Here is a 24284-nt window from a genome sequence, read left to right as displayed (position 1 = left end):
TCTGCAATCATTGGTGCGGCTAGTTGCAGTCGTACTACGCCCTGTGATCCCTACAAGAGGTCTATAAATGTGCAAATTACTGTTATATTTCTTACGTAGCCCCAATGCCATCGCGTGGCCGTGAGCATGCTCCACTTCGCTATATGCTAGCTATACCAATACCTATAGTCTTACAAAGAAAAGAACCAGCCCTTCGACAGGCATAAACGTCGAGGGCACACAATCGCAACGAGAGGAGGAAATCGCAACGAGGGGGGGCTCTGATAAACGCCGATTCGCCTCACATGCATGCCATAAGCGCATTTTCCAGTTACCCAATTTATGCAGGCACACCTCCGTCCCCGTCGTTACCACGCACCGGCGGTTGGACAGCAGGCGGAAGTATCAGCTCAGGAAGCTTGATTGGAGTATCCGGCATTGCCATCAGCCGGTCTGGCAGCTTCTCTCCCTTGACGACCTTAACGATCTCCTCCTTGTCCAAGGTCTCGTACTGCACGAGAGCTGTTGCCAACCGGTCCAGCTCGACGCGCTTCTCGGTCAACAGCTTCCTCGCTCTCTCTTTGGCTTCTTCGACCAGTCTCCGCACCTCGTTGTCGATAACGCGCTTGGTTTCGGGTGAAACTTGTTCGTAGTTGGACCCGTAATCAATGCTGCCCAACTTTGGCGAGAAACCGTAGCGCGTGACCATCGAATGGGCTATGCTTGTCGCATTCGAGATATCGCTTGATGCACCGTCACCAATCTCCGTAGGACCGTAGACGAGCTCTTCCGCGATGGTGCCACCCATGCACATGGCCAGGTGGCGTTCATACTCGATCTTTGAGCGGTGGTGCTTGTGGTCCTGTGGAAGGAAAAAGGTAATACCGGCAGCTTGTCCTCTGGGAAGAATGGTAGCCTTATGAAGCTCTTGGAAACCTTGTTCGTAGAGACCCACAAGAGTGTGTCCACCCTCATGGTAAGCGGTTTGGAGCTTGTCAACCAGTGGCACCATTCTTGACTTGCGCTCAGAACCCATCATAATCTTGTCCTTGGCCCATTCGAGGTTCAACAGCGACACGAACTTCGCCTGTTGCTTCGAGGCCTCGATCGCCGCAGTGTTCGCCAGATTCTCGAGTTCGGCTCCAGAAAAGCCAGGGGTACCGCGCGCAATCTTGAACAAATCGGCATCGGGAGAAAGGCGAATCTTCTTGGTGTGGTGCTTTAAGATTGCCAGTCGTCCTTGAACGTCCGGCAGCTCCACCTGGACATGTCTGTCAAAACGACCAGGGCGAAGCAAGGCCTTGTCGAGAAGTTCGGGATGGTTAGTAGCAGCAATAAAGATGACACCGGTAGATTGATCAAAACCGTCGAGGTCGTTCAGAAGTTGATTCAGAGTCTGGCGATGGTAGCCAGCGTCGCGGGTGTTGCGCTTTCCACCAACGGCATCCAACTCATCAATGAAGACTATGGCCGGTGCCTTGGACCGAGCCGCAGTGAACAGCTCACGGACGCGCTTAGCACCAACACCAACGTATACCTCGTCAAATTCAGATCCAGACATGTAGAAGAAGGGTACGCCGGCTTCACCGGCGACCGCACGTGCAAGTAGAGTCTTTCCGGTACCAGGGGGACCAATGAGTAGAACACCTTTGGGAAGTCGGCCGCCAAGCTTGTTGTAACGTTCGGGGTTCTTCAAGAAGTCGACAATATCGGTGAGCTCTTCCTTAGCCTCGTCACAGCCCTGAACATCGCTGAAGCGTGTGCTCTGGCTTTCCGGGCGAACCTCAGCGTTGTTGGTACCGCCGACCTTCTTCAATACGCCGCTCGTTTCCACGAACAAGGTAATGAGGACAAGAGCGACATAAGCGCAGAGAGCGAAGCCAGCAATCCATCGGACCCATTTAAAGACAATGCTCGCGAGTGACTCTTCGACGACGACGTAAAGCGGGTCTTTTCTGTCGCCCGATCCAGATTTGGTCTTGCCCACTTGGCCTTTGCCGACGTGAGCAGCAACAGCCTGTCCGACAGCTTGCAACTGTTCCGACGACATGGAGCCTTCTTCGCCCGATTGTCCGACCTTTTCCAAGGCTTTCTGATAAGCCTGTTCAACGGCTACGTTGGTAGCGTATTGGCCGGTCTTGTAGCGTTCGACAATGATCCTGGGCATGTTTGCCCTAAGCAATGCCTGGTAAAAAGTCGCCTGCGCCGATGCGCTCGAGGGGTTGTTGTTAGCGGTTTGTTCGTATCGAGCGAGTTGGCTATGGGTAGGTCCACCAAAGAGCGAGCGCTGCTGTGCCAAAGTCAATCCTACATTTCCGAGCCGCGGTATCAGGCGAAAACTCGGAGGCGTGCCGTTTGTGCCGTTGCGCGAGACGGTAGAATATTGTCTAGCCATGAATGAGTTGAGGGGCATACTGCGCGTGAGCGGAGTGCAGAGGCGGAGACCGTTCTGCGATACTACATAATGTCAGCGGAAAGATACTCCACTTGTGACCGCGCTTTTCTTACCCGCAGATATCAAGCCAGCAGCGGTGGGTGTTGACGGCATAGCATGCGGAGACAGTATTTGACGGAGCGAGGACAGAGAGACGGATTCGAGGCATTCGGGGAGAGGATATGCTGTCTGTGGAACTGGCGCTGTGGCCGAGCTCTGCACATACCGACGCTGACCAGCGCCAACAGACGTTTGCTTCCCAAAGCCTTGCCACGGAGACTTCAAAATAGCAGACATGGTAGGCCAGAGCTCGGTGGTGGCGGATACAACATTCTATGCGCAAGTCAATATGCTACTCACAGGCGCGGAATGGCGTGGCGAGGTCTCACCTGCATGGCGAGCGGTGTATGGAAAGCCATATTGATGGGTAAGATTGCGGCGCAAGCCGCGTGGTAAACTAGGAGAGCCTCAGATGTCGAAAGAATGAAGGCGCATCAGTTGAGGCGGTCGAGGGCGATGGTAGCCCGGTATGATGTCGCTAGAACCAGATGGCGTTGAGTCGAACTTGATGCGGCGGACGAGCGACAAGTCCGCCGATCGCGCGCTTGGCAACAGGGCGGAAATGATCACGTGGATGGCGACATTCACTCAGTCAAATTTGGAAAGAGCTCGCGCCACTATAGTATATCATGACGCATTGATTTAGCAGAAGTGTATGCATGGTAAGACTAGAGTAATGTTGCTGCTGTGGATAGCTTTTTACTGCGTTCTTGCGCAGCTCGATGTGGTGACCAGAAGCTGCAGACATCGTACCTGAGTTGACTGAAATTCACAATGTCGCGCAATTCACAGTGGCAGATACCACGACAAGTAACTGACATTCGTGGCACTAAGCCGAACAAGACAAGGTCCTCGTGTCAAGATATGAATTAGCAGGCTCATTCGAGTGTTATGTAGCTTAAGGTAACACTACAACGAGGGATTAGAGTTGTGACCTGATATTGCATGGTCGTCTTTCTCGTTGACGCGAGAGCGAGTTCCATCGACCACTGTGATTCATTTTGCCAATTTGGCAGATGTTCAGGGTTCCAAACTTCGCATCAGTCCCACGGAAAGGTTCCCAGAACCTCGGTTGGCGGGGCTAAAGGACCCCACCAGAGCTCCATCGGTCCCTCGTAGCTCAGCTCTTGGACAAACCGTCCATGGTAGGCATACCTATAGCAATTCAAGGACATAATGTCTTCTTCACAATGGGATGAACTAGCTCGCTACTCAGCATGCGATGTGTGTCAATTTCACATCCCTGTTTATCGGAAGCTAACCAGCACAGATTGCGGATGCGCTCTTGAAGCTGGGTGTGCCCGGCGCTGGCTTCCTGCCAGAGATAAGTATGTCCGCCTACACGTAGGTTCATCACGTAAGTCCACAGCATTAATCATGTATAGCACGAATGCCGCACACATCGAGCACTCCTGAACTTGAGCCCAGTAAGATCCTCGCAAAGGCATCCACATTCCTCATGGTTCCGAAAGCGACACCTTCTTTCCCCAAACGCGTATCACTTTCCGAAGACTTCCCAAAGTCGAACCTGTCGAAGACTGGGCCGTACGCGGACTTGACACAATCAGGAACAGTGGTCATCATCAGCCAACCACCAGGACAGTCCTGCGCAGTCATGGGTGGTATAATGGCACAGCGCATGAAAGTTCTAGGCGCAGAAGGCATCGTAGTAGATGGTCGTGTACGAGATCTGGTCGCTTTGGCAGAGACGGGTCTCCCTATCTGGTCAAAGGGCACGTCGATAATCGGGGCAGGTGCGGAAACCACGTTTCACGCGCGCGAAGTGCCTGTGCGAGTGGGCGAGACGATCATCGAGCCTGGTGACATAGTCATGATGGATCCATTCGAAAATGGAGTTGTTGCAGTGCCACAGGGCATGGTAGACGAGGTGCTGCAGCTACTTCCGAAGCTCGTGGGAGCCGACGAGATGGTGATCAGCGACGTGAAGAAGGGAAGGAGCGTCGATGAAGCTTTCAAGGAGCATAGAAATGCGTGAAAGGGATCGGGGCCATGCCGTAGGGTCCTTGGCAGTTCAGGATCATGGAAATAATGGTAATCGCAAAGGAATTGACGTCTAGTCCACTCAGCGTCTTGCTCTATCTGATGATTCCAAAATGATGAGCTAATCAGTCTTGGCACGCAATTCCTCGCTCTCATCCCGGTTCAACCCTACCAGCTTCAAACCTCCATCCACGCACGCCCACGCCTCGCCGCCAGCCAATTACCTCCCATCAGCAACAATGGGTATCACCGACTTCTTCTCCGACGTTTGGGAGAGCTTCTCCGTCCCTTCGCCCGACGCTGAAGCGCCGCCTCAGGGTGGCACCTCGACAGACACACCCGCCTCCGGCACCGACGAGCAGTCCAACGAGGAGGCCGAGGTCAACAAGCAGGACGCCAAGGAAGAGGGCGAGGGTGAACAGGGTCACAAGCCCAGCGGCGGCGACGACGACGAGGAGGAGGAGGAAGAGGAAGAGGAGGAGCCTCAGGACCCCAAGGATGTGCTAGAGAAGGGTGAGTCGCACTGAACAGCTTTCATGGGGCCGCCAAAGCCCAGCTTTAGACAAACTTGATCTTGCTGAAGCTGCTGAGATGCGGCAATAAGCTGTCTGGATGCATTTGGATGCTCAATTGCGTACCGAGGCACAAAGGAAGCTCCACAGCAAGCCATGCATAATCGAGGACGATGCTGATCAATGTTCGTACAGAGTGCGCAGAATCCAAGGCATGCCACGGACCCAAGCATCACTACGACGAATGCGTTGAGCGCGTCACAGGTCAGATCGAGAACGATGGCAAGGCAAGTGAAGACTGCGTCGAAGAATGTAAGTTTTCCACAGCTACAGCTACCTGGGCCAGCTAACACATCTGGAGTTTTCCACCTTGCCCACTGCGCAACCCAGTGCGCAGCGCCCAAGCTATTCGCTCAGCTCAAGTAAACCTGCACATACAAGCCAAGCCGCCTCATCCACGAACGATGTGAACCGAGTGGTTACAGCGGGTGGGACGTAAGGATGAATCAACGAACCACATCCGACCGCAATGAGACAACTGTATATACCACCAAGACTTGTTTAGAATATCACTGTACTATTTCCTTCAAGTCACCTCACGATTATTTTATTCAGCCTCGAATCAAATTAAGCTACGTGATGTGCATCGGCCTGGTCAGATTTAGTGCCCGGGTGGTTTCATTACACATACTGAGCTTTACCAATAGTAACAATAACGCCTGGTATCACAGCTAACCCAAGTCCTGCTCCAGCTCGTGCCCAAGCGTCTGACCGTACGCCAATAGTCAAGTCCCTTCTTCTCCTTCTACTAGACTTTCGTTCCTATGCTCATCCACCTTTAGCCTGCCCTCTCCGTGCGCCAGACCCAATCGCTTGATGCCCAGCATCAACGGCAAAGGCAACACAGCTAAAGCAAGCGCTCCCTGAAAGACAAGTGCCCTGAACATATTGCCGGGCGGCCTCGAATCGCCCCCGGCGCCCCTGCCCAGCTCCCTAACCACCGCAAGGTTGACAGGTCGCTGATCCTTCAACGCGTTCATGATAACGATGAAAATGCCCCCGAACAGCTGTCCACCTGCCCAGCAGATGGTAGAACTGACTTCAGGGGAAGCAGGGAAGGTAATCTCAACTAGGTACTCGAGCGATATAGGGAGAAGGGAGAAGGACGCCGCGCCCTCGACCGCAGAAAGGACGTACGGAGCCGCCAGTCCTCTTGTTTGAGGTGCCCAGATCAGAGCCAGATATGCAAGGGCTATAAGGGTGCAGAGGATCTTGATGCCCTTCAGGTACGCATGCGTGCGGTCGAAGATTGGCGATGTGATGGCTGCAGCTACAAGTCCGACCACAATCAATATGGCGCCGCAGATTCCGGCTTCGTCTTCTGAGTAGGCGTAGGGGTACAGGATTTGGTTGAGGAGCGAGGAGAAGGAGTTGAAGAAGCCAACGTAGGTGGAGAAGGTGATAAAGACGATGTAGAAGGGTGGAGAGCGCAAGCATTTTTTTAAAGATGGAACGAGAGCAACTTTCAGCACTTCTGACGAGGCTGAAGGTGGAGTTGGAGGTTTGGCGGGGATGAAGAGCGAAGGGAGAGTAGCTATGGTCGAGATGATGGCCACGTAGAGAACAATATCAGGTACAGATCCAAGGGATGGATTAACCAGTTGGGCGAGCTGTGTGGTGTCAATCTTGTGTAGCTGAATGTCACTCTTGAGCAGAGGTATACTTACAGCACCGCCAAAAGGGTTCGCTAGCGAGGCTATGGCTGTGGCGCTAACACGTCCAGACTCGGTGAACCATAGATCGGAGTAGCGTGTAGGGGCCGCCAATACAAACGGTTGCGCCAGTCCTGTCAAAATCTGACCAAACATGACAAGCCCAAAGATCCCGCTATCAGCCTTGGTACCTGCATAGCGGATCCAGTTGCCTGCAAGTAGAAGGAGGCTCGCGACAATGATACCGAGCTTTGGGCCCCGATTGAGCGTCCATATTGCAGCCCTGGTCGAAGGTCAGCTGGAACAACTTTCACAAAGCACCGAGATACATACGGGCTGATGACTACAAATGAGAAGAGAAACGCAGTGCTCAACCAATTGATAGAACTCTCGTTGACCCTGAAGTATTCTGCAGAGGTGGTCGACACGGGCGCAAAGGTTAACCACTGAGAAACATTAGCTCTCAGCCTCGCATACGAAGTCTCGCATCTCGCATCATTGTGCATGGCCAGCCAGCCAGCCACAGCAACTTACATCCCAGGAAACCACGATATTTAGAAGCACCAGCTGCGCCAACCCGAACCACCTCCTCTTGTACACTTTGAAATGCGTATGGCTGTAGGTTGCTCTCTCTCCACGGTTCCACCACCTCCTGCCGCCCTCACGTGTCGCCGGCTCGCTCTCTTCTCTTCCGTCTCCTCCTCTTTGCGCCGAACTCGATTCCCCGTTGCGCGCTGGGTCCATCTCCGCAACTTGCTCGCGATAAGACGTCCCATCTTTGCCGTTGCTCCCCTCGCTGTTTCTGTGCGTGGCGTCGTGCATTCTGATCCACGCGTCGCGCAGCGTCCGCTCTTGTCGCATGGACGTTGGAGAGGGGAACGGGGACCGATCTGCTTGTTATCGCTATCAACGTGTCCCGCAGTTCATGTGATAGATGCGCGCCTACGTGTGGCCTCGGTGGGTTGGCTTGAAAGGGAAAGCGATCACACGCTTGCAGGGGCCGCTTCCCTGTTGCAGTGCTCGCTTAGGGGATGGACTCTGGGCACCGAGGTCGTGTTGTTGTCGTAGTATGCGCCTTCCATCGAGGCGAGGACGCGACTTCCATATCTGAGCTGCGCAAAGGGGGCTTCTGGGCGCTGGGCGGAATCTCCTGGGGTCACGCGTCATTGGCGAGTGTAAGCTGTGCCCGATTACTAAAACAGCAGCCACGTAGAAAAGCCGACCACCTCGCCTTGGTCGCTTTGATTATAGGTCGCATCCTCTACGATTTGCATAAGCATAGCATACTTTTCGAGCAGGTGTTCGACGAGCTGAGGTCGGTCAATAACGGTGGCTCATTCCATTATAAGCGCATCCGATGGTGCACTGTGAGCACCACGAAAAAAAAAACAGAACAACTTGGCCCGAGACCCTGCCTCGCACACAACGTATGAATTAAGGGAATACAATACGAACTCAACGTTCTAGAGACGTATTCTAGCTCGACCTGCCCTAGGACATACTTAAGTGTAAATCATGACACTTCATCCAGCATGCCACGGGAGCCTACCAAAACCAGTTCAACTTTTAGCATCACCTACTTTGGTACGTCATTTCATGCTGCGTTGACTGATAAAAGCTGGACACAACATTTTGACATCCCGTCAATGTGCGTGGGTTCTTCAGAGTCGTTGATACGTTTGCTTGTCGCTCGGCTCGTCTCTCCAACAATCTCGATTCTTCTTCCCCTGATGCGGCGCACAGAAGCAATGTGCTGGACAGATTTCTTCGTCTTGAAAATACGAGCATATATCCACATTCATTGCGATTACCATCTTGACTATAGTACTGTTGAAGCGGCTGCGCTTGTCAAAGACGCGCCTTGTCCAAGGTGACGGCAGTTTTGCGGAAGAAAGCTACGAAGCCGGTCTATTGTCAGGAGCTTTGGGACGGTCTGTTCGGAAAATTAGCGATTCGTCAAAGTCAGCCATTCGCTTCCACAACGGAACGGTCCGATGGCTAACGTCAAGGATCGGCATTTCTTAATCCGGACTCGGAACTACTACTCCGTTGGATAGTTTGTACCTAATTACGAGTATGCAAGCAGTGGAGAGAACGGATCTCGGAGACTTGGATCGCATTCTAACCCTTTCTTATATTGACGACAAGAAGTCACCAAGGGGTGTCCTCAGAAAATTTTACAAGCACATGAGTCAACCTAGATCTGACGACACAACGGCAAAGTACTGCCCTAAATCAGCAAACTTTTGGCGAACAGCTTGTTTTTTTTGGAATTGCTAAATAAACTGACTGTATGACGTACGGTGATGCGGCCAGCGCATTGTACGGCTCAATATCACTCTTATGAAATCGCGCGATGCATCAAAAGCAAGTCGAGCATTCACTAATTTCTCTTGCTTGTGAGCGAGAACACTTGGCATGAAAGAGGGAAGTGACAGCTAGAATAAAGTCAAAAATGAGTGGGCATTGCTCTGACTTCGGTGGTATGTGAAACAGGACATGCGTGGGGTTGCTCCACCATAGACCCATTAATACTTGGTCTGCCCCTCAATACACTACAGGTACTTGTACAACCTGCATCGGTTGTGGCTTCAACCCGGCGCGTACCAGACCTGCGGTAACGGCTCAGATATCGTCCGGCATCCGGCAACACCACCAGTATTTTCACAGCATGTACCGGCCAATAGCAGAGAAGACTTCCCGAACCACCCACCTGACCGTTGACGTCTATAGCCATCAGACACCGTATAATTCGCGTGTTGCGTGTGGTGGCCACAGCCGTACGACCCAGGTCCAAGTCTGCACAAGAGGGCGGGGTATGAGACGGACCAAAATGACTGTTACAACCTGGACAAGGTTTTGCTCGCATCCCCGTAAAAGCGGTATATATAGAGCCTCATTCCTTGACAAGTAGGAAAGAACATCAGTCACTGACCTGGCAGTCGAGGAACACCTTATTGACACTTCACAGCATAGCTTCGCACTATGGGACTTGTGGGCGTAATTCCCGAGACTGTCGGAGGATACCTCTTTGCCCTCACTGCAGCAGTAAGTGGTCTCAACTGTGTCCAGATTTGATCTGCTGAGAAGTGGTGTCAGGGCTTGGTCTACCTTAGCGTCAAGACCGTATACAGACTCTACTTCCATCCGCTCGCAAAGTTTCCCGGACCTAAACTTGCCGCCGCAAGCATAGTATGACATCTACATTACTTCGCCTCGGATGGTACTAATAATTTGCAGCTGTGGTATACTTTCCACTGGACAAGCGGTGAATGGCCGCTCCATCTGGCCAAAGCGCATCGAAAGTACGGAGACGTTGTTCGCACCGGCCCCAACGAGCTCTCCTTCGCGTCAGCGGAATCTTGGAAAGACATCTACGGTCATACAGGCAAAGGAAGGCGTACATTCCTGAAGTCGCATTTCTACGACTCCAATGGAAGACAGCCAAGTATAGTCACATCCAAGGATCCGATCGAACACAGCACACAACGGAAGGCGCTCTCAGCAGCATTCAGTTCCAAAGCGCTCCGAGATCAAGAGAACGTTGTTCATCAGTATGTCGACTTGTTCATCGAACAGATCGGAAAACTCGGGGGCGCCGCCACTAATGGGATCAATATCCCTGAAGCTTTTAATTGGCTCACCTTTGACATCATTGGGGACCTGACATTCGGTGAGTCGTTCGACGCCGTCAAGAACGGGAAGACGCACCCTTGGGTGTCGGTCATGGTAGAAACCACGTTCTGGGGAAGCATTATTGAGTTGCGCAAGCAAGTTCCCCTGCTGAACCTGATTCTGCCGTTCCTCGTGAACGGAGAGCTTGCCAAAGGATACGAGATGCACAATCAACTCACCAAGGAAAAGACAGAGAAAAGGGTCCAGCAGAAAGACACCGTCACCAGGGAAGATTTCTTCAAAACCATTCTGTCTAAGGGAGAATGGAGTCAAGGCAAGATGGAAAGTAATGCCGACTTGTTGATCGTTGCTGGATCAGAGACGACGGCCACAACTATGGCTGGCATTGCATATTTCCTGCCAAAGCATCCACACTGCATGGCTCAGTTGCAGAAGGAGATTTTCAGTGCCTTCACTTCGTACGACCAGATCAATGGGGATGCAACCGCCAAACTTCCGTACCTCAATGCCGTGATCGAGGAGGGACTGCGGATGTACCCGCCCGTAGCATTCGGGCTCCCACGAGTCTCCCCAGGAGCTATAGTTTCCGGTTACTATGTCCCTGCCGGTACGCTTGTCTCGACGCAGAGCTGGGCCTGCTCGCATGACCCCAAATACTGGCATGATCCTGACTCCTTTCTACCCGAACGATGGATCGGAGAAGGGTTTGGCGACCGGAAGGAAGCAGTCAACCCGTTCTCGCTCGGTCCAAGAGCTTGCCTCGGAATCAACTTGGCATACATGGAGCTACGTGTCATATTGGCTAAGATGGTGTGGACTTATGAATGGGAAATGGTTGATAAGACCGTAGACTGGGTTCAGGATAACAAGATGTATTTGTTGTGGAAGAAGCCAGAGATGAAGATGCGGTTCCATCCTCGCGCGGAAAGCAAAGAATAAGCATTGTTGGATCTGTCGAGATGCAGATCCCGATTATATTTGCAAAGGCTTTTCTTTGGTATGGGCATGGTGTTGACGAGGATATAGGATGACGGAAAGGAAGTTGATTGCGACTGCAGCTAGTCCAAGATAGTGCTAGGCTCCGAGGTTAAGGATCCGTTCCAGTCATGCTTCGCACATAGCGATAGTTCAATCTCCAGTCCTACACGAGATGCGGTCCTTTGATTTGCAGCGAAGTGAATGGTCATCCGATACTAATAAGAGATTGCGTCTCCTGGCAGTGCCTGTCTCTTGATTGCAGCTCTTTTAAGACAACATCCACCATAGCTTGAGTTACCCTAGAATAGACTTATTGAGACCCGACCCTGTCTTTAGCAAAGCCTACAGCCCCATCTTCAACTTGACATGGGAATAGAGAGCATAGGATAGCCCATTCTGATCGTCTATTAGACAAGTGCAGCATAACCAAGAACCCAGAGTCACGTTGAGCGTGAAGGCGGTTTCACATCCACGACGTTCAGTCGCTGTCTACGAAAACCTGGTCGGTGGGTAATTCCCATTACAAAAAATCTTCTAGCGGAGACTGCAGCACCTTGAGAGATATCGTCCACTTATGAGGATGCATCCATTATCATTCTTTAGTCCTGCTCGCCCATGCGAGCATTGTGGTATCAGTCACCTAATACACCTTGATACTCCATCTCTCGTGCAATGTAACACCAAAACTCCAATCATACTGTTACACGAAAACCCACCGTCAAGAATCCTTTCGAGAGCCAACCTAATGCGCTTTCGGAATGCTCTGGCGTGCCAACCACAACGCAACGCTCTCCCTCGCCGTCTCGCTTCCCCATACGCTCTCCGCCCCTCCACGCTTCCACTCCTCGCCCGAAGCATCTTCACCTCCACCACGAGCTGCATCTCCCATGATGACCTCTAGATCGCGCTTCTGCGACGAGAACCAGCGCTTAACAAATGCGACAGGATCCGTGGCCATGCTGGTATAGAAAGCGTGCTTGGCCTTCGATCTACTGAGAGCGCTCATGAGAAGCACGATTTGGTCGTCGATGCTGTGGATCTGCTGGAGCGTCTCTGTACTCTGCTTTGAGCGGAGAATGCTGTGGAGTAGCGGTTGGAGAGGGTCGTCAAGTGCGACCTGTACGTCGTAGATGGTAGGCTCGGAGGGCTGCTTGCCGGATTCGGGAGATGGTTGTAGGTACTCCTTGTCGACGCGAATGGTGTACTGGAGCTGGACGGGAGGAAGGGTCGTGAGATGCGGCTTGATGAGCTGCGGGAGGCTGGGGAAGTAGAAGGAGTCTGCGCCATTGAAGAGGGCTTTGAGCTTGGAGTCGCAGGCAAACTTGCGCTCGTCATCGTCTTGTTGTAGGTTTTGAGAGCGCGCGTATTCCCAAACGCCCATCAGTATGCCAGCGCGGTCCTCCTCGTCTGTGTCCAAAAGCTCCGCCATCGGTTTGCTCAGGCGGAAGATCTCAGGATTTTGGTGGCGCTGGAGATTGATAGTGATATTGATGTTCTCGTCACCCTTGCGCTCGAATTCGATCTGGCTGAACGGATTGTCCTGCGGCTGGGCACCCTCTGGCCGCTTCCACTCAATCTGCGTGAAGTTGTCCGGCTGCAGACTCTTGGCGCGATCGAAGTCAATGGTCACGGATGTGAAGAATTGGGAGAAGGGCTTAGTTTTTTGCGCCGAGTCATCCTTCTTCTCGCCCTCTGCGCCGTCCTCCTCCATGACATCCGGGTCTTTCTCGTCCTCCTCCTCTTCGAGGCCCTCGTCGCTGCCTTCGTCGAGCAGGCGGCCCTGGATTTTTACGCGGTACGTCGCATTCGTGTCGCTCTCGAAATCGAAGGCATCGGCGTCCATGCCGCTGCTCTGCCAGGGCTGGTTTTCGGCGGTATTGGATATCCAAATGCGCACGGTGCCGGTGCGACCGCTGCGCGAGTGGTAGACCGAGTCGGAGGCCTCGAGCTTTTTGCGCATCATAGTAGCGTCGAGCGTGCGCTCGACCTCGCGCAGCTCCTTGTAGCGGGCGACGCCGTCACCAATGCAGATGTCCTCGACGCCCTCGGGCACATTTTTGTTAGTGGGCGTCTTGGCCATGCGGCGCAAGCGGTCGCGCTTCGCCTGTTCGGCGCTCTGCTGCTGGATCATTTGGGCATTGTTGTGGTGCTGCTGCGGCGGCGGCGGGTACTGGTTCGGGTGTGCTATAGGGGCTGGCTTGCGGAACATGTGCTCCAGGTCAGCCTTTCTGATCATCTTGTGTACAGGGCGCGCGGGCAGCTTGGGGTGGACGTGGTGGGTGCTGGCGCAAGAGGGTACGTACCGGGCCCTCGCCGTGCGGGCGGAGCGTGGTGTGCCGCTTGGGCAGCGAGCGGGTAATTCCGCCCGTACTGCGGTTGCATGGCTGCTCGTGTGATGGCAGGTGCGATGGAAAGGCCACGAGTTCGCGATGCGCTTGCAGTGAAAGACGATGGAAGTCAAATGTAGGGACGTGCTTTTTTGGGAGACGCGTCTGTCCCAGCGCTGCAGGGCTGAACTGGGCGAATCATACCCCTTTTCCCAGCCCCGCCATCGGCTGGCCTACCCCGCGACCAGCTGCGACACCTCGTCCCTGTCGTCTCGAGCATCCAACTCGGGCCAGAGACGCGTAGCTACAGACGCGGGCGGGTGCCGTGGCTACAAGTTCGAGGGCACCGCGCGAGCCAATTCATCGCTTCGCGCATTCCGATGATCCTTGGCCCTACGCGACCACATCTCAAGTGAACGGAAGTACTGTTCCAATATCATCTAGCGTCATCGATTCATCAATGTCCCTCTTGTTTGGTCTCGACTTCTGCCTCCACCCGCATCTTTCGAGCCAAATCCACTTGCTGCGTTGCGCGACAGGGTCAAGACAGGTCATCTGGACAAGTGAAGAGAGAGTACCAGGCATACACACTCGAGACGCAGCGTCAGTGAGATCATTCACGGATACCTAGGTACTTGGGACGTTGACCATGTCGGCGGAAGGCGAATCAGTACAGGACATCGAAAGTGCGATCTCAATGCTGCCCCCTCCACGGCCGTATCTTTCGGGCCCTTTGGATAAGATTGCCGCTGTGCGTCTGCCCGGGAAGTCTCCGTCCTCGCTGTGGGATGTCTCGATCAAAGACAGCAGAATTTCTTCCATAGACCCGCACGACGATACGCCCAGCTGGGACCCGCTCGGAGACACCGAGAGCGTCCACAACGGCATATTGGACGGATGCAATCGTCTGCTTGCACCTTCGCTTTGCCACGCTCACATACATCTAGACAAGTGCTTCCTCCTCCAAGACCCTACCTATAGTGACTTGCAGATCGAAAGGGGCGATTTCCAGGAGGCCATGGAGTTGACTACAAAGGCCAAAGCCCGATTCGACCAAAGCGATCTGTTGAGGCGCGGACGCACGCTCATTGACGAGAGCATTTCCCATGGCGTCACGGCCATGAGAGCATTTGTGGAAGTGGATAGAGGTGTGCAATTCAAGTGCATCCTCGCTGGTTTGAAATTGAAAGCTGAGTATAAGCATCTCTGCGAAATTCAGCTATGTGCCTTTGCTCAGTTGCCACTGTTCTCTGGAGAGGACGGAGGCGAGGAGATCCGAAAGTTGATGGGTCTTGCCGCCACTATGGGAGACATTGATGTATTAGGTAGCACGCCGTATGTCGAAGATGACGAGACAAAGCAAGAAGCAAATGTTCATTGGATCACCTCGTTGGCGCTAGCCAATGGAAAGCACCTCGATCTGCACCTGGACTACTTTCTGGAGAAGCACAGGCAGCCCTTGATCTGGACGGTGCTGGACATAACTCGAGGTTATAAGTGGACCGAAAAACAAGGTAAACAGATCACTCTAGGCCACTGCACTCGCCTCACCAGGTTCAATGACGAGGAGTGGACAGCACTGAAACAAGGCATTGGCGACCTCCCAGTGTCTTTCGTTGGGCTACCAACTTCAGATCTATTCATGATGAGAACTCGCGCGAATGTGCGCGGCACGCTGCCGGTGGTTGAGATGATCCAGCAACATGATCTACATGCAGCGATCGCCATCAACAACGTCGGGTCCGTTTCTCATGTTCAAGTGCAGAGAGGCACAGCAGCATGCTAATGCTCCCAGCAATGCGTTTACGCCTTACGGAAACTGTGACCCGCTCAGTATTGCGAGCCTTGGAGTAGGTATCTACCAGGCTGGCACGAAGCAGGATACAGAGATCCTCTATGTAAGTCGCCATCAATTCTTTTCGGCTACAGGCAGATACCCGAACGTATGACTATGCTTTCAAAGAATACTCTGTTCACACAGCGCGTTTACCGTGTACTGGTCATCTGAGGCGTGGCAGCCCGCCGCTTGTCTCGGCTTCAATGCGGAGATAGAACTAACGGCGATGTAGGAAGCCGTCTCAAACAGAGCGAAGAAAGTCATTGGTTGCGAGCCCACAACTCTCGCTCTGGAAGTCGGAGAGCCTGCCGATTTCGTGCTCTTCAACAGGATGAGCGATCGGCGGTGTAGAAAGAGTATATCAGAAGTGGTGTATGATGCCGGCCCCATCAGGGCGACAATTCGACATGGTAGATGGACAGGTAATGGCTAATGAAGTTCGAATGTTAGTATCATGTGGCTGAAGAGGTGATGTGATGAGAAGCCTAGCTACGCCGCACTCTTGCCGCTTTTGTGCAGCTATCCTGGTTCCATGCAGTGCAACGAACAACGGGGCGAGCAGTCTTCGCATGCTCATCCAATGTTCAGTTCTCCTCAGTCGAGCAGTATTGGCCACCTCGGGATCAACCCGATTTCCCAGACCGCATCGGTGGGTCATGATCTACTCACGGGCCTGCCCTTCACTTGACGACTGCCAAGGCTCCCCTTCCCGCAATCACCGCTCTTTCCCATCTTGCAGTCACAAGTAGAGACCTCAGCCCCATTCATCTGCTCGCATCATTGCAACCAGATCCGCCGCGGCTGCACGGGTCGCCATGGAGTCCCCCATAGTCAATGCACCCAGGTAAGCATGCGTATTTGCTTGTGCAATACCAAATGCTAACGCCTGTTTCACTCCAGCCCCCTTCACGTGCCTCTCAGCAATACCAATTCCGTCCCTGTCTCACCAAATTCAAGCGCGCCACCTCGGCACCACCCGCCTGCACGAAACGATGACTCCAAAGATGAGGAACGCGCGCGCGGTTCCTCGTCACAGAGCATTGATGCGCTTTCTCTCAAATTGCTTGTCAAAGTTCAAGTACATTGTCACCCCTTAGAACTTTCGCACCGGTCGCTAACGAGGCACAGCAAGTTTTTGGCCGGCAATCGAGCGAGTGGATGACGATCAATCGTGCGCTGCTTCAATTTAAAGAGGGGCGTATAAGCAAGAAAGAAGCGCATCACATAATGACGCAGGTCTTAGGCGACAACTACGAGCTCAGTCATGATTTGTTCGACATCCTGGACCACGATGAAGCCGATTGGGGACCTGAAGACTGGTCTCAGCCCATCAACCCTCCTGAGCACCCACAGACAGTCAATCCAACTTCGCCCAACTTCTTACAACCATCATATGAGCCCGAATTTATTCGTCTCCCATCCATGTTCCAGGCGCTGGGCGGTAGTTCGTACACGTCCCGGCCGCAACTGACAATCAATCCTACAGTCCTGCAATCATCCTCGATGCCTTATGCCGCCGAGAAGATGACGCCGACTCCGTACCGTAACGCCCAAGGGCTTTCGGATTCTCTCGCGTCAAACTTCGAAGGCTATTTTGGGTACGACAATCGCCAGGAGCATCTCACGCCACAGACTCAAGGCTTGCCCATCAATTGGAATCATGACCTTTACATGCCCAACGGTCTGTCATCCCCAGCTCATCTGATGCCAGGCACAGTCGCTTTGCCGCAGCACTACGTATCAACCCCCTGGCGTCAGGCCCAGACTTTGGCACCCTCGAGGGATATCCACAATGAGATGGGTCTGAACCCAGGTATACAGTCGTACAACAATCTGGGTCGTACGAAAGAGCCACTCCCAACAGCCGTCTTTACAGCCGAGCAGACCCATCAGCAATATCCACAGCCCCATTGGCAGAATGGCCACTCGATGGGCGACGGCCTTGGAGACCGTCTTTGGCAGCATGAGCAAGATCATGGCACTGCGGAACGCCAGATATTGCACATTGCTCCTAGTCCACAATCGCAAGCCACTCCGCAGTTAGTTTCAGGACAGTTAAGCTCGGATACCTCCGTCTGTACGATCGCAACACCAACAACGGGCGTTGCGAACGTTACTCGACTTGTTCAGAACGAACTGAATAAAGGCCAAGCTCAGTACATGGCGAGCATGCAAATCAACAGCAACAATGCGATGGATGGATCACACGAAGCGAATATGAACAATGCAGGGCCACAATCCGGAGAGCCCAAAGCGAAGCTATTCAGGCCTCAACCAATCCCTAAGCCGGAAGGCACTTTCATCCATGCTATCTGTGGCAAAGGCTTTCAAACCAGGAACGCAGTGAAGAAGCATCATTGGGGCCCAAAGGCCGGGGATCTGGAGGCCACTAGAGGCTGTTGGGCTAAGAATAAAAGACCAGACATCGCTTGGTAAGTATGAGTCTGGGCGTCACACACTTGCGACTAACACCGACAGGGACGCACATCCCAGCTGCAATCTAGGATCTTCCAAATTGAGCATCAATAACGCTCAACCGACTGCTACCGAAGAAGACGATTCCATATCGACAAGCCCGAACCTGAACGTAGCGCCAGTGCCGACGATGCTATCTGGGCGCCCGACCGTTCAGCAATTCAATGATCCTCCGGCTCATCATCTTGACACTCTGGTATCTGCTGCCTCATTTGCAGAGAGGATTGATGCACCCAAGCCGCAGGGCAGCCGAAACGATTCCGTTGTAGCTTACCTCGACGCCCAAGCTGCTGCTGCCGAACGAAATCGCAGGACACTACCGCCTTGGTCTACTCCAACCGGGTTTGGGACCGCCCTCACAGGAAGAGCCTCGTACAGTCAATTGCAGTCGCCTGCCGCTGGCTTGAACATCACTCATAGCCCACCGAATCAAGTCCTTCCGAACATGAAGCCACCATCGCAACAACACATCGGCTTTGCCCCTCCAGGGGGTCGGATCAGCAATGCTCATGCTACCCAGGACGAGGACGTCAGACCCACCACAATGAACAACAGCGTGCAGGAGAAGCGGCAGCGTGCCACAAGCAAGAAAGCTAGCGTCTCCAAAGGCGAGCAGAAGCTGCCGGACTCCCTTTCTCCAAGCCCAAAGCAGAAGAAGGCGAAGCTCCACAAGTAGGGCATAGGTTTGAGTGCCCATTCACAAACCAGGGTGATTAGTATAACGGCGGGCAGAAATCATCCAGACCTGTCGCCACGTGAGCTTCTTCGCCAGCGCCTAGATCCAAAATCGTCTCTATTGGCGCCCACAATGTTGGAATGGGAATGGTAATGGAGTGTGTCATGTGCATTGACTTGGTGGAGACGAAGGACTGATTAGAGCGACCATGGTTGTTGCATTTCTCCGTGTTGCTATAGGTTTAAGTTCCTATTTTGGCGTTTGTGGAACACATATACCCAAGGCTGCTTGTACGAATACTCATCTCTGAGGTGGAATGTACGGACATGGGAGTAAAGACAAACCATGGCAACTGGCGACAACCGAAAAGTCCAAGCATACTCCTTCCAGTGCTGGGCAAGCGATGGCCACAGGGTTCAGTGGACGTGGATTGTTGTGTATTGGATTCGATGTCAATGTCTGTACGATTACGAGAGTTCTACTTCCTTTCCAGTAGTGAAGATTTCTGCGGTATGACGGGAGGTACGCACCACCTCAGGCGAACGCAAGCTTCCCCCGCCCGATGCTCCGTGAAAACAAGCTCCACAGAAAAGGCGGGTTGGCGCACGAGCCGCAGTCAGCTCCAGCGGCGCCCATGTCCACATTTCCAATCAACTGACCCTGTCGACGGTTGTCATCACGCTGCAGGAATAGAAAAATCCTCCAATCGGAGGACGGGCTGTTGGCGTGGCCGCTGGGTTTGCGCGACTTGGGCGCAGGCTGTGGCAGGGGAGAGCTCGGAGCTCGAGCTTCTGGAGAATTGAGCTTCAGGAGAACAGAAGGCCCCAGCGACGAGCTTCCACGACGGACACGAACTGAACAGGACGGAGAACAGCAGATGCGACGAGGCAAGCGGAGAAGAGGAATTGGCCCTATACGGCAATGCGCCCGCCCCCACACGCGTCATAGCTCGGGTTCCTGGAGACAAAGGCTCCAACCCCATGCGGGGAAATGAGAGCTAGCACCACCACGGAAGCTTGGTGCGTTTGCGCGGTGAAGCTTGACCCGGGAGAAGGCAGGACAGGGTCACGTCTGCCTCTGCGCTACCAGCCGGTGCTCGACGGCGAATCGCTAGAGACAATGGGAACAAGTACCTGGCCGTGGGGACGGGGATCCGCACGTGTATAAGAAGCTGCGGCGCGCCTCTTCGTCTACGTGCTACCGCTCCTGCCTCTTGCACTCGCCTCAGTTGAGTCCCCCAAGTTTCTCCCAGGCCAATTGAGACGATCCAGCATCATGTGGGCTTCTGCTGTGCTCCCGCTCGTTGCGGCGTCTGCATTCGCGCAGTACAGCACGGGGTCGCCGTCGCCAAACGGAACCACTGGCCCTGACGCCGACGGCAAGTACGAGATCTCGGCCGAGGGCATTCGCGCGACCTTCATCCCGTACGGCGCATCCATCTCCAATCTGTTTATCAACGACACGAACGGCATTGAACGCGACATTGTCCTCGGCTTCGACAACGCGAGCCACTACTCGGTCGACCCCTTCCACCCTCATCTGGGAGGTGTGCCTGGTACGTTTGTTTCTCTATCACCATCAACAATCGGGCAAAGAGCTAATGGGCCCCAGGACGCTACGCGAACCGCATCAAGAACTCGACCTTTACCATCGACGGCGTCGACTACCATGTTGACGCTAACGAGAACGGCGGCGCTGATACCCTGCACGGTGGATCAGACGGTTGGGATTTCGTAAGTCATGCCCGGGTTAGCATGCTATACAGCACTAACATGGCTGCAGCGCAACTTCACCGTCGTCGCGCACACCGCCGACTCCATCACCTTCTCTATCGTTGATCCTGACGGCAAGGAGGGTTTCCCTGGTGAGGTCGTGAGCTACATCACGTACACTGTGACAGCTTTCACATGGAATATCAAGATGGTGGCTCTTGCGACTACCAAGAAGACGCCTATCATGCTGAGCTCCCACGTAAGTATCCGCCTATCCAATCATGAAGAAAAGAAGCTGATTCAATAGACCTACTGGAATTTGGACGCCTTTGCCAACCCTGAAACTGCCACCACCGACAATCACACTCTTCACCTGCCCTACTCTGGCCAACGTATCGGCGTAGACAACATCCTCATTCCCGACGGTACCATCCTCCCCAACGAGAAGTACTCCGTCAACGACTTCTGGTCGTCGCCCAAGCAGCTCGGCGCGAACTACTCTTCACCCGATATCAAGAACAATTGCGGCTTCGGCTGTGTTGGTTACGATAATGCTTGGCTCGTCAACCGCGCTCAAAACGGCCCATACGACTGGCGCAATGAGGGCCCTGTTGCTACGCTTGCTAGCAACTTCACTGGTATCCAGATCGACATCTTCACCGACCAGGATGCGTTCCAGGTGTACAGCTGCCCTGGCCAGAATGGTATGTCTTCCCTGCCTGCACTTCCTGACGGGGAAGAAACATGAACTGACATCTGATAGGCTCCCTCCCCATCAAGTCTACCCAAGGATATGAGGGACGTCCGCGCGTTGTCGAGAAGTACGGCTGCGTCGTCATGGAGGTCGAGGACTGGATTGACGGCATCAACCACCCCGAGTGGCAGCGCGAGAAGAAGCAGATCTTCGGCCCCGGTGACGACCCATACGTTCTCGAGGCGAAGTACGTCTTCTCTGTCAACTAAATAGACAGGCGAGAGGCTGGCCTGATAGAGGGCTGCCCGCGATAATGAGTAATTCTAATGCTTTACTGCCAATGTATCTTAGTGCGTCTATGAAGTGACATGGCTTTCGGTTTTAGATTTCCAAATCTTCATGTAGGTGATCCATATGCCGAAGCTTTCGTTGGATTTTGCAGAGAACGGGTGAGTACCACACACTACCTCGCGACTCCTTCCTATCGTTGTACAATTGGAATTTAGCACACACTCAGCGTGTTTGAAGTCATCGTAAGATGACTTAGATCGGTTACGTCGTCAGACCTTGCATCTCGTCGTATGACAGCGATCCTAGAGCAGCCAGGATCTTTACGTTCGGTTCGGTAGCGTAGGACATTGCGACTTCATCCCTCCAAAAACTTCTCGAGGTGGTCGTAGGGGTTGGCTCTCTCCTGTTGATAGGAGATGCCCGTCAGAAGTTTCTTCAACACTGTAGATTCCGTACATTAATTGTTCGATAGCAAGTGCTAGGGTGACTTGGGCTACCATAAGACCTCAGAACCTTAACCTAACGGCGTATCGCCGATGTTCGCATCTGTGCGAGAGTCAAACCATGAGTCGGCATTTGGTTTTCGCTGTTCTGCATGCACAAAACTCGCCTTTGAGTCGCTCCAGTCCGGATCATCCCAGCCAAGTCGCTCATTCTCTTTCCACTGCGTCCACCTTCATCTCTACCGTGGGTGACAGCACTGGTGTTCCTTACTTCACCTCCTTACCATTTGGAGCCAAGAGCGTGGTCTTCTTCTCGCTGCAATGGAGACTGCGATGTCATCCTCGATTCTTGTTGTGGGTGTCTTTGACTGTGGCGCTTTCCGGGGGATGCAATACTGGCGGAACGTGCTATAATGGCTTCACGTATAACTCGGAATCCTTGAGGTATTATTGTTTCATAGCAGGAGCATATGTATTAGTGAAGCACGCAGGGGAATGGATCGCCTTGTGCGGATCTTGCGTGATCCGATCGATATCGCGTTGGAAGTTGATGCAGGAGTTGTAAAGAGCTCTCAAAGAGGTGTGGGCACTGTTTTTCGATGCAGTAGGTATCGTGTTGACTTGATTCGATGAGTGAGCATTCTGCATTGTTCGGACATAAGACTGTTACTCTTGCGTACCTCCATCCTTTGTATGATCAAACTGTCATGCTGGTACATGAGATATAGCGCGGGTGGAACGACTTTGATCAGGCACTTGAGATCTGTCTTGTCTGGATCGTGATCATGGTCATTTGCGCCTCCGTCCTGAAGAGGATGTCGATTTCCTGTGAATTTACTTTCTGGTACCACAGGTCCTGCTCTCCAACCACGGTTTTAGCACGGTTTTCTGCTGGTTCTCGTCCACTTCATTACCGATTTGAAGAAGGAATCTTTTGGTTTGGCTCTCGGCGGCGAAAGAAAACATCAAACCTATTTCATTGTCCAGGCGTCAAAGACAAATCTTTAATGTCACAAAGAATTTGTTGGGATTGATAAGGCTCGACAGCAACCTAATATTACGGTTGGGGCGGAGATGCGGCGGCCATTGACATGCTTTATAGTCTCGTTACTCCAGCCTAGGTACGTCTGTGTAGCGAGATTGGCCCTCTACGCGAGAGCATGTAATAATGGGTCAGCCTGAGCTGGATTGTCTTCCCACTCCTTGCCAGAGAGTGAAGGGATATGAAGAATCCCATTCGCTCTGACTTACGCCTGTGTTAGCACAAAGTCCCTAAGCTGTGCATCTGCGCCAAAACACAGCCTTGTTACGCGGATCTGCCCATGGCTGAAATTATGCCATTGTAGAAAATATTAATCGTCTCCTCCCAGTCATGGTCAGGATCATTTACACCGCATAGTTCGAGCCTTCGATCGTAAGTCATAGTAGAGCCTAAAAGATGTTTGAGGGTTTGTATTGTTCTGATGCTTGAAAAGGAAGAGTCGGAGATTATCTTGGATCAATTTTGTACATCTGTCTCATTCCCGAAGGATTCTCCGATCTGGTTATGGTCTGAGTTGCGGTGTACTAGCGGTAGGAGTGATCATTATCCTACAATAGGTCAGATTCTACCCGATCGTCCCATACCTATAGTATTCGCCGCCAACTGTTTGTTCTCGGTTCTGCCTTCGCTACGTGCTTCGGCATCCTTTCGCGAGCCCTCTATTCGGCAATGCGTGGGCGCACAGCTCGCTCGTGGAGATTACTCGTTATGGGAATGTCAAGCCCCCAATGTTTCGAAATGCAAACTTAGTTCAAGTGCACACTGAATGAGAAGCTGTGAGCAAGTGAAATTGGATTATACGTTGTGCACTTGGTGCTGCCTCGGGCTGGACTGTTGGGCTCTCGCGTAATGTCGCGAACCAAAGCCGCGCAACAAGTGACCGATTCCACAGCGCGACAACAACGCAACGTGCCATACTTTCATAGTCAGTATTCGAGGTGTGATAGTATGACTCTTTGGACGTAGAATGGACATAACATATTGTGGTACGGGTCGGATTGGTGGTGTTCATAACCCACGGTGCCCAGCGATCTCGACCAGCTCGGCCTTACAATCGGCCCCTTACTCCATCTCGCCTAACGCCACGTCATTTTCCATATTTTAATAGCGTATTACTTATTTCTCGTCGCCTTGTACTGATGCTCACCGCTTCCAAAACCAGACCAAAAGAAATGTATATATATGTATTGTACATTTACAACATCATACAAAACAGCCCGAACTCAAAAGTTCGGCTTCGGCTTCATGGTCTAGTGGTATGATTCCTGCTTTGGGATTAGTGTCCTAACTTGCAGGAGGCCCCGCGTTCGAATCGCGGTGGAGCCCTATTTTTGCGCTGTCTGATAGACGTGTTCACGGTTGTACAAGGTACTACCGCTGTTTCCCACGCCAAAAAGCGACGAGGAGCTTCCATTTTGTCACTTTGACGTCTGTTATGGGACATTCTTTTTACTTAGGTAGGCTGATGGAGGATG

At 52.9% G+C, this 24284-nt stretch overlaps 8 protein-coding genes and 1 non-coding gene across 9 annotated transcripts; 6 read left to right on the top strand and 3 right to left on the bottom strand.

Moving 5' to 3' along the window:
- Positions 1–319: 319 nt before the first annotated feature.
- Positions 320–2808, bottom strand: YME1 (i-AAA protease yme1; the record flags this gene model as incomplete). Its single annotated transcript, XM_056209955.1, has 3 exons — positions 320–2436; positions 2488–2746; positions 2803–2808. The coding sequence occupies 3 exons, from the start codon at positions 2806–2808 to the stop codon at positions 320–322; spliced, it is 2382 nt and encodes a 793-aa protein (XP_056076777.1).
- An 882-nt stretch (positions 2809–3690) lies between these two features.
- N0V89_001140 (uncharacterized protein) lies at positions 3691–4469 on the top strand (the record flags this gene model as incomplete). The annotated part of the gene is made up of 2 exons (XM_056209954.1): positions 3691–3697; positions 3859–4469. 2 exons carry the CDS (start codon positions 3691–3693, stop codon positions 4467–4469), a joined length of 618 nt encoding a protein of 205 aa, XP_056076776.1.
- A 244-nt stretch (positions 4470–4713) lies between these two features.
- On the top strand, positions 4714–5412 carry QCR6 (ubiquinol--cytochrome-c reductase subunit 6; the record flags this gene model as incomplete). The annotated part of the gene is made up of 3 exons (XM_056209953.1): positions 4714–4987; positions 5182–5327; positions 5377–5412. The coding sequence occupies 3 exons, from the start codon at positions 4714–4716 to the stop codon at positions 5410–5412; spliced, it is 456 nt and encodes a 151-aa protein (XP_056076775.1).
- A 359-nt stretch (positions 5413–5771) lies between these two features.
- Positions 5772–6854, bottom strand: N0V89_001138 (uncharacterized protein; the record flags this gene model as incomplete). The annotated part of the gene is made up of 1 exon (XM_056209952.1): positions 5772–6854. The coding sequence occupies one exon, from the start codon at positions 6852–6854 to the stop codon at positions 5772–5774; it is 1083 nt and encodes a 360-aa protein (XP_056076774.1).
- Positions 6855–9683: 2829 nt separating this feature from the next.
- On the top strand, positions 9684–11273 carry N0V89_001137 (uncharacterized protein; the record flags this gene model as incomplete). Its single annotated transcript, XM_056209951.1, has 3 exons — positions 9684–9746; positions 9798–9890; positions 9939–11273. 3 exons carry the CDS (start codon positions 9684–9686, stop codon positions 11271–11273), a joined length of 1491 nt encoding a protein of 496 aa, XP_056076773.1.
- Positions 11274–12054: 781 nt separating this feature from the next.
- ssr3 (SWI/SNF and RSC complex subunit Ssr3) lies at positions 12055–13548 on the bottom strand (the record flags this gene model as incomplete). The annotated part of the gene is made up of 1 exon (XM_056209950.1): positions 12055–13548. The coding sequence occupies one exon, from the start codon at positions 13546–13548 to the stop codon at positions 12055–12057; it is 1494 nt and encodes a 497-aa protein (XP_056076772.1).
- Positions 13549–14336: 788 nt separating this feature from the next.
- N0V89_001135 (uncharacterized protein) lies at positions 14337–18627 on the top strand (the record flags this gene model as incomplete). The annotated part of the gene is made up of 4 exons (XM_056209949.1): positions 14337–15379; positions 15435–15537; positions 16605–17908; positions 17955–18627. The coding sequence occupies 4 exons, from the start codon at positions 14337–14339 to the stop codon at positions 18625–18627; spliced, it is 3123 nt and encodes a 1040-aa protein (XP_056076771.1).
- Positions 18628–19902: 1275 nt separating this feature from the next.
- N0V89_001134 (uncharacterized protein) lies at positions 19903–21302 on the top strand (the record flags this gene model as incomplete). The annotated part of the gene is made up of 5 exons (XM_056209948.1): positions 19903–20182; positions 20239–20360; positions 20410–20598; positions 20647–21043; positions 21103–21302. 5 exons carry the CDS (start codon positions 19903–19905, stop codon positions 21300–21302), a joined length of 1188 nt encoding a protein of 395 aa, XP_056076770.1.
- Positions 21303–24048: 2746 nt separating this feature from the next.
- On the top strand, positions 24049–24135 carry N0V89_001133. The gene has a single exon. It is a non-coding gene; the product is annotated as a tRNA-Pro (tRNA).
- The last annotated feature ends 149 nt before the right edge of the window (positions 24136–24284 follow it).

Source organism: Didymosphaeria variabile (assembly GCF_027946475.1).
Source record: "Didymosphaeria variabile strain IMI 356815 chromosome Unknown scaffold_1, whole genome shotgun sequence".
NCBI lineage: Eukaryota > Fungi > Ascomycota > Dothideomycetes > Pleosporales > Didymosphaeriaceae > Didymosphaeria > Didymosphaeria variabile.
The sequence above is the reverse complement of the archived record's forward strand: the minus strand, read 5'-3'. Positions and strand labels throughout refer to the sequence as shown.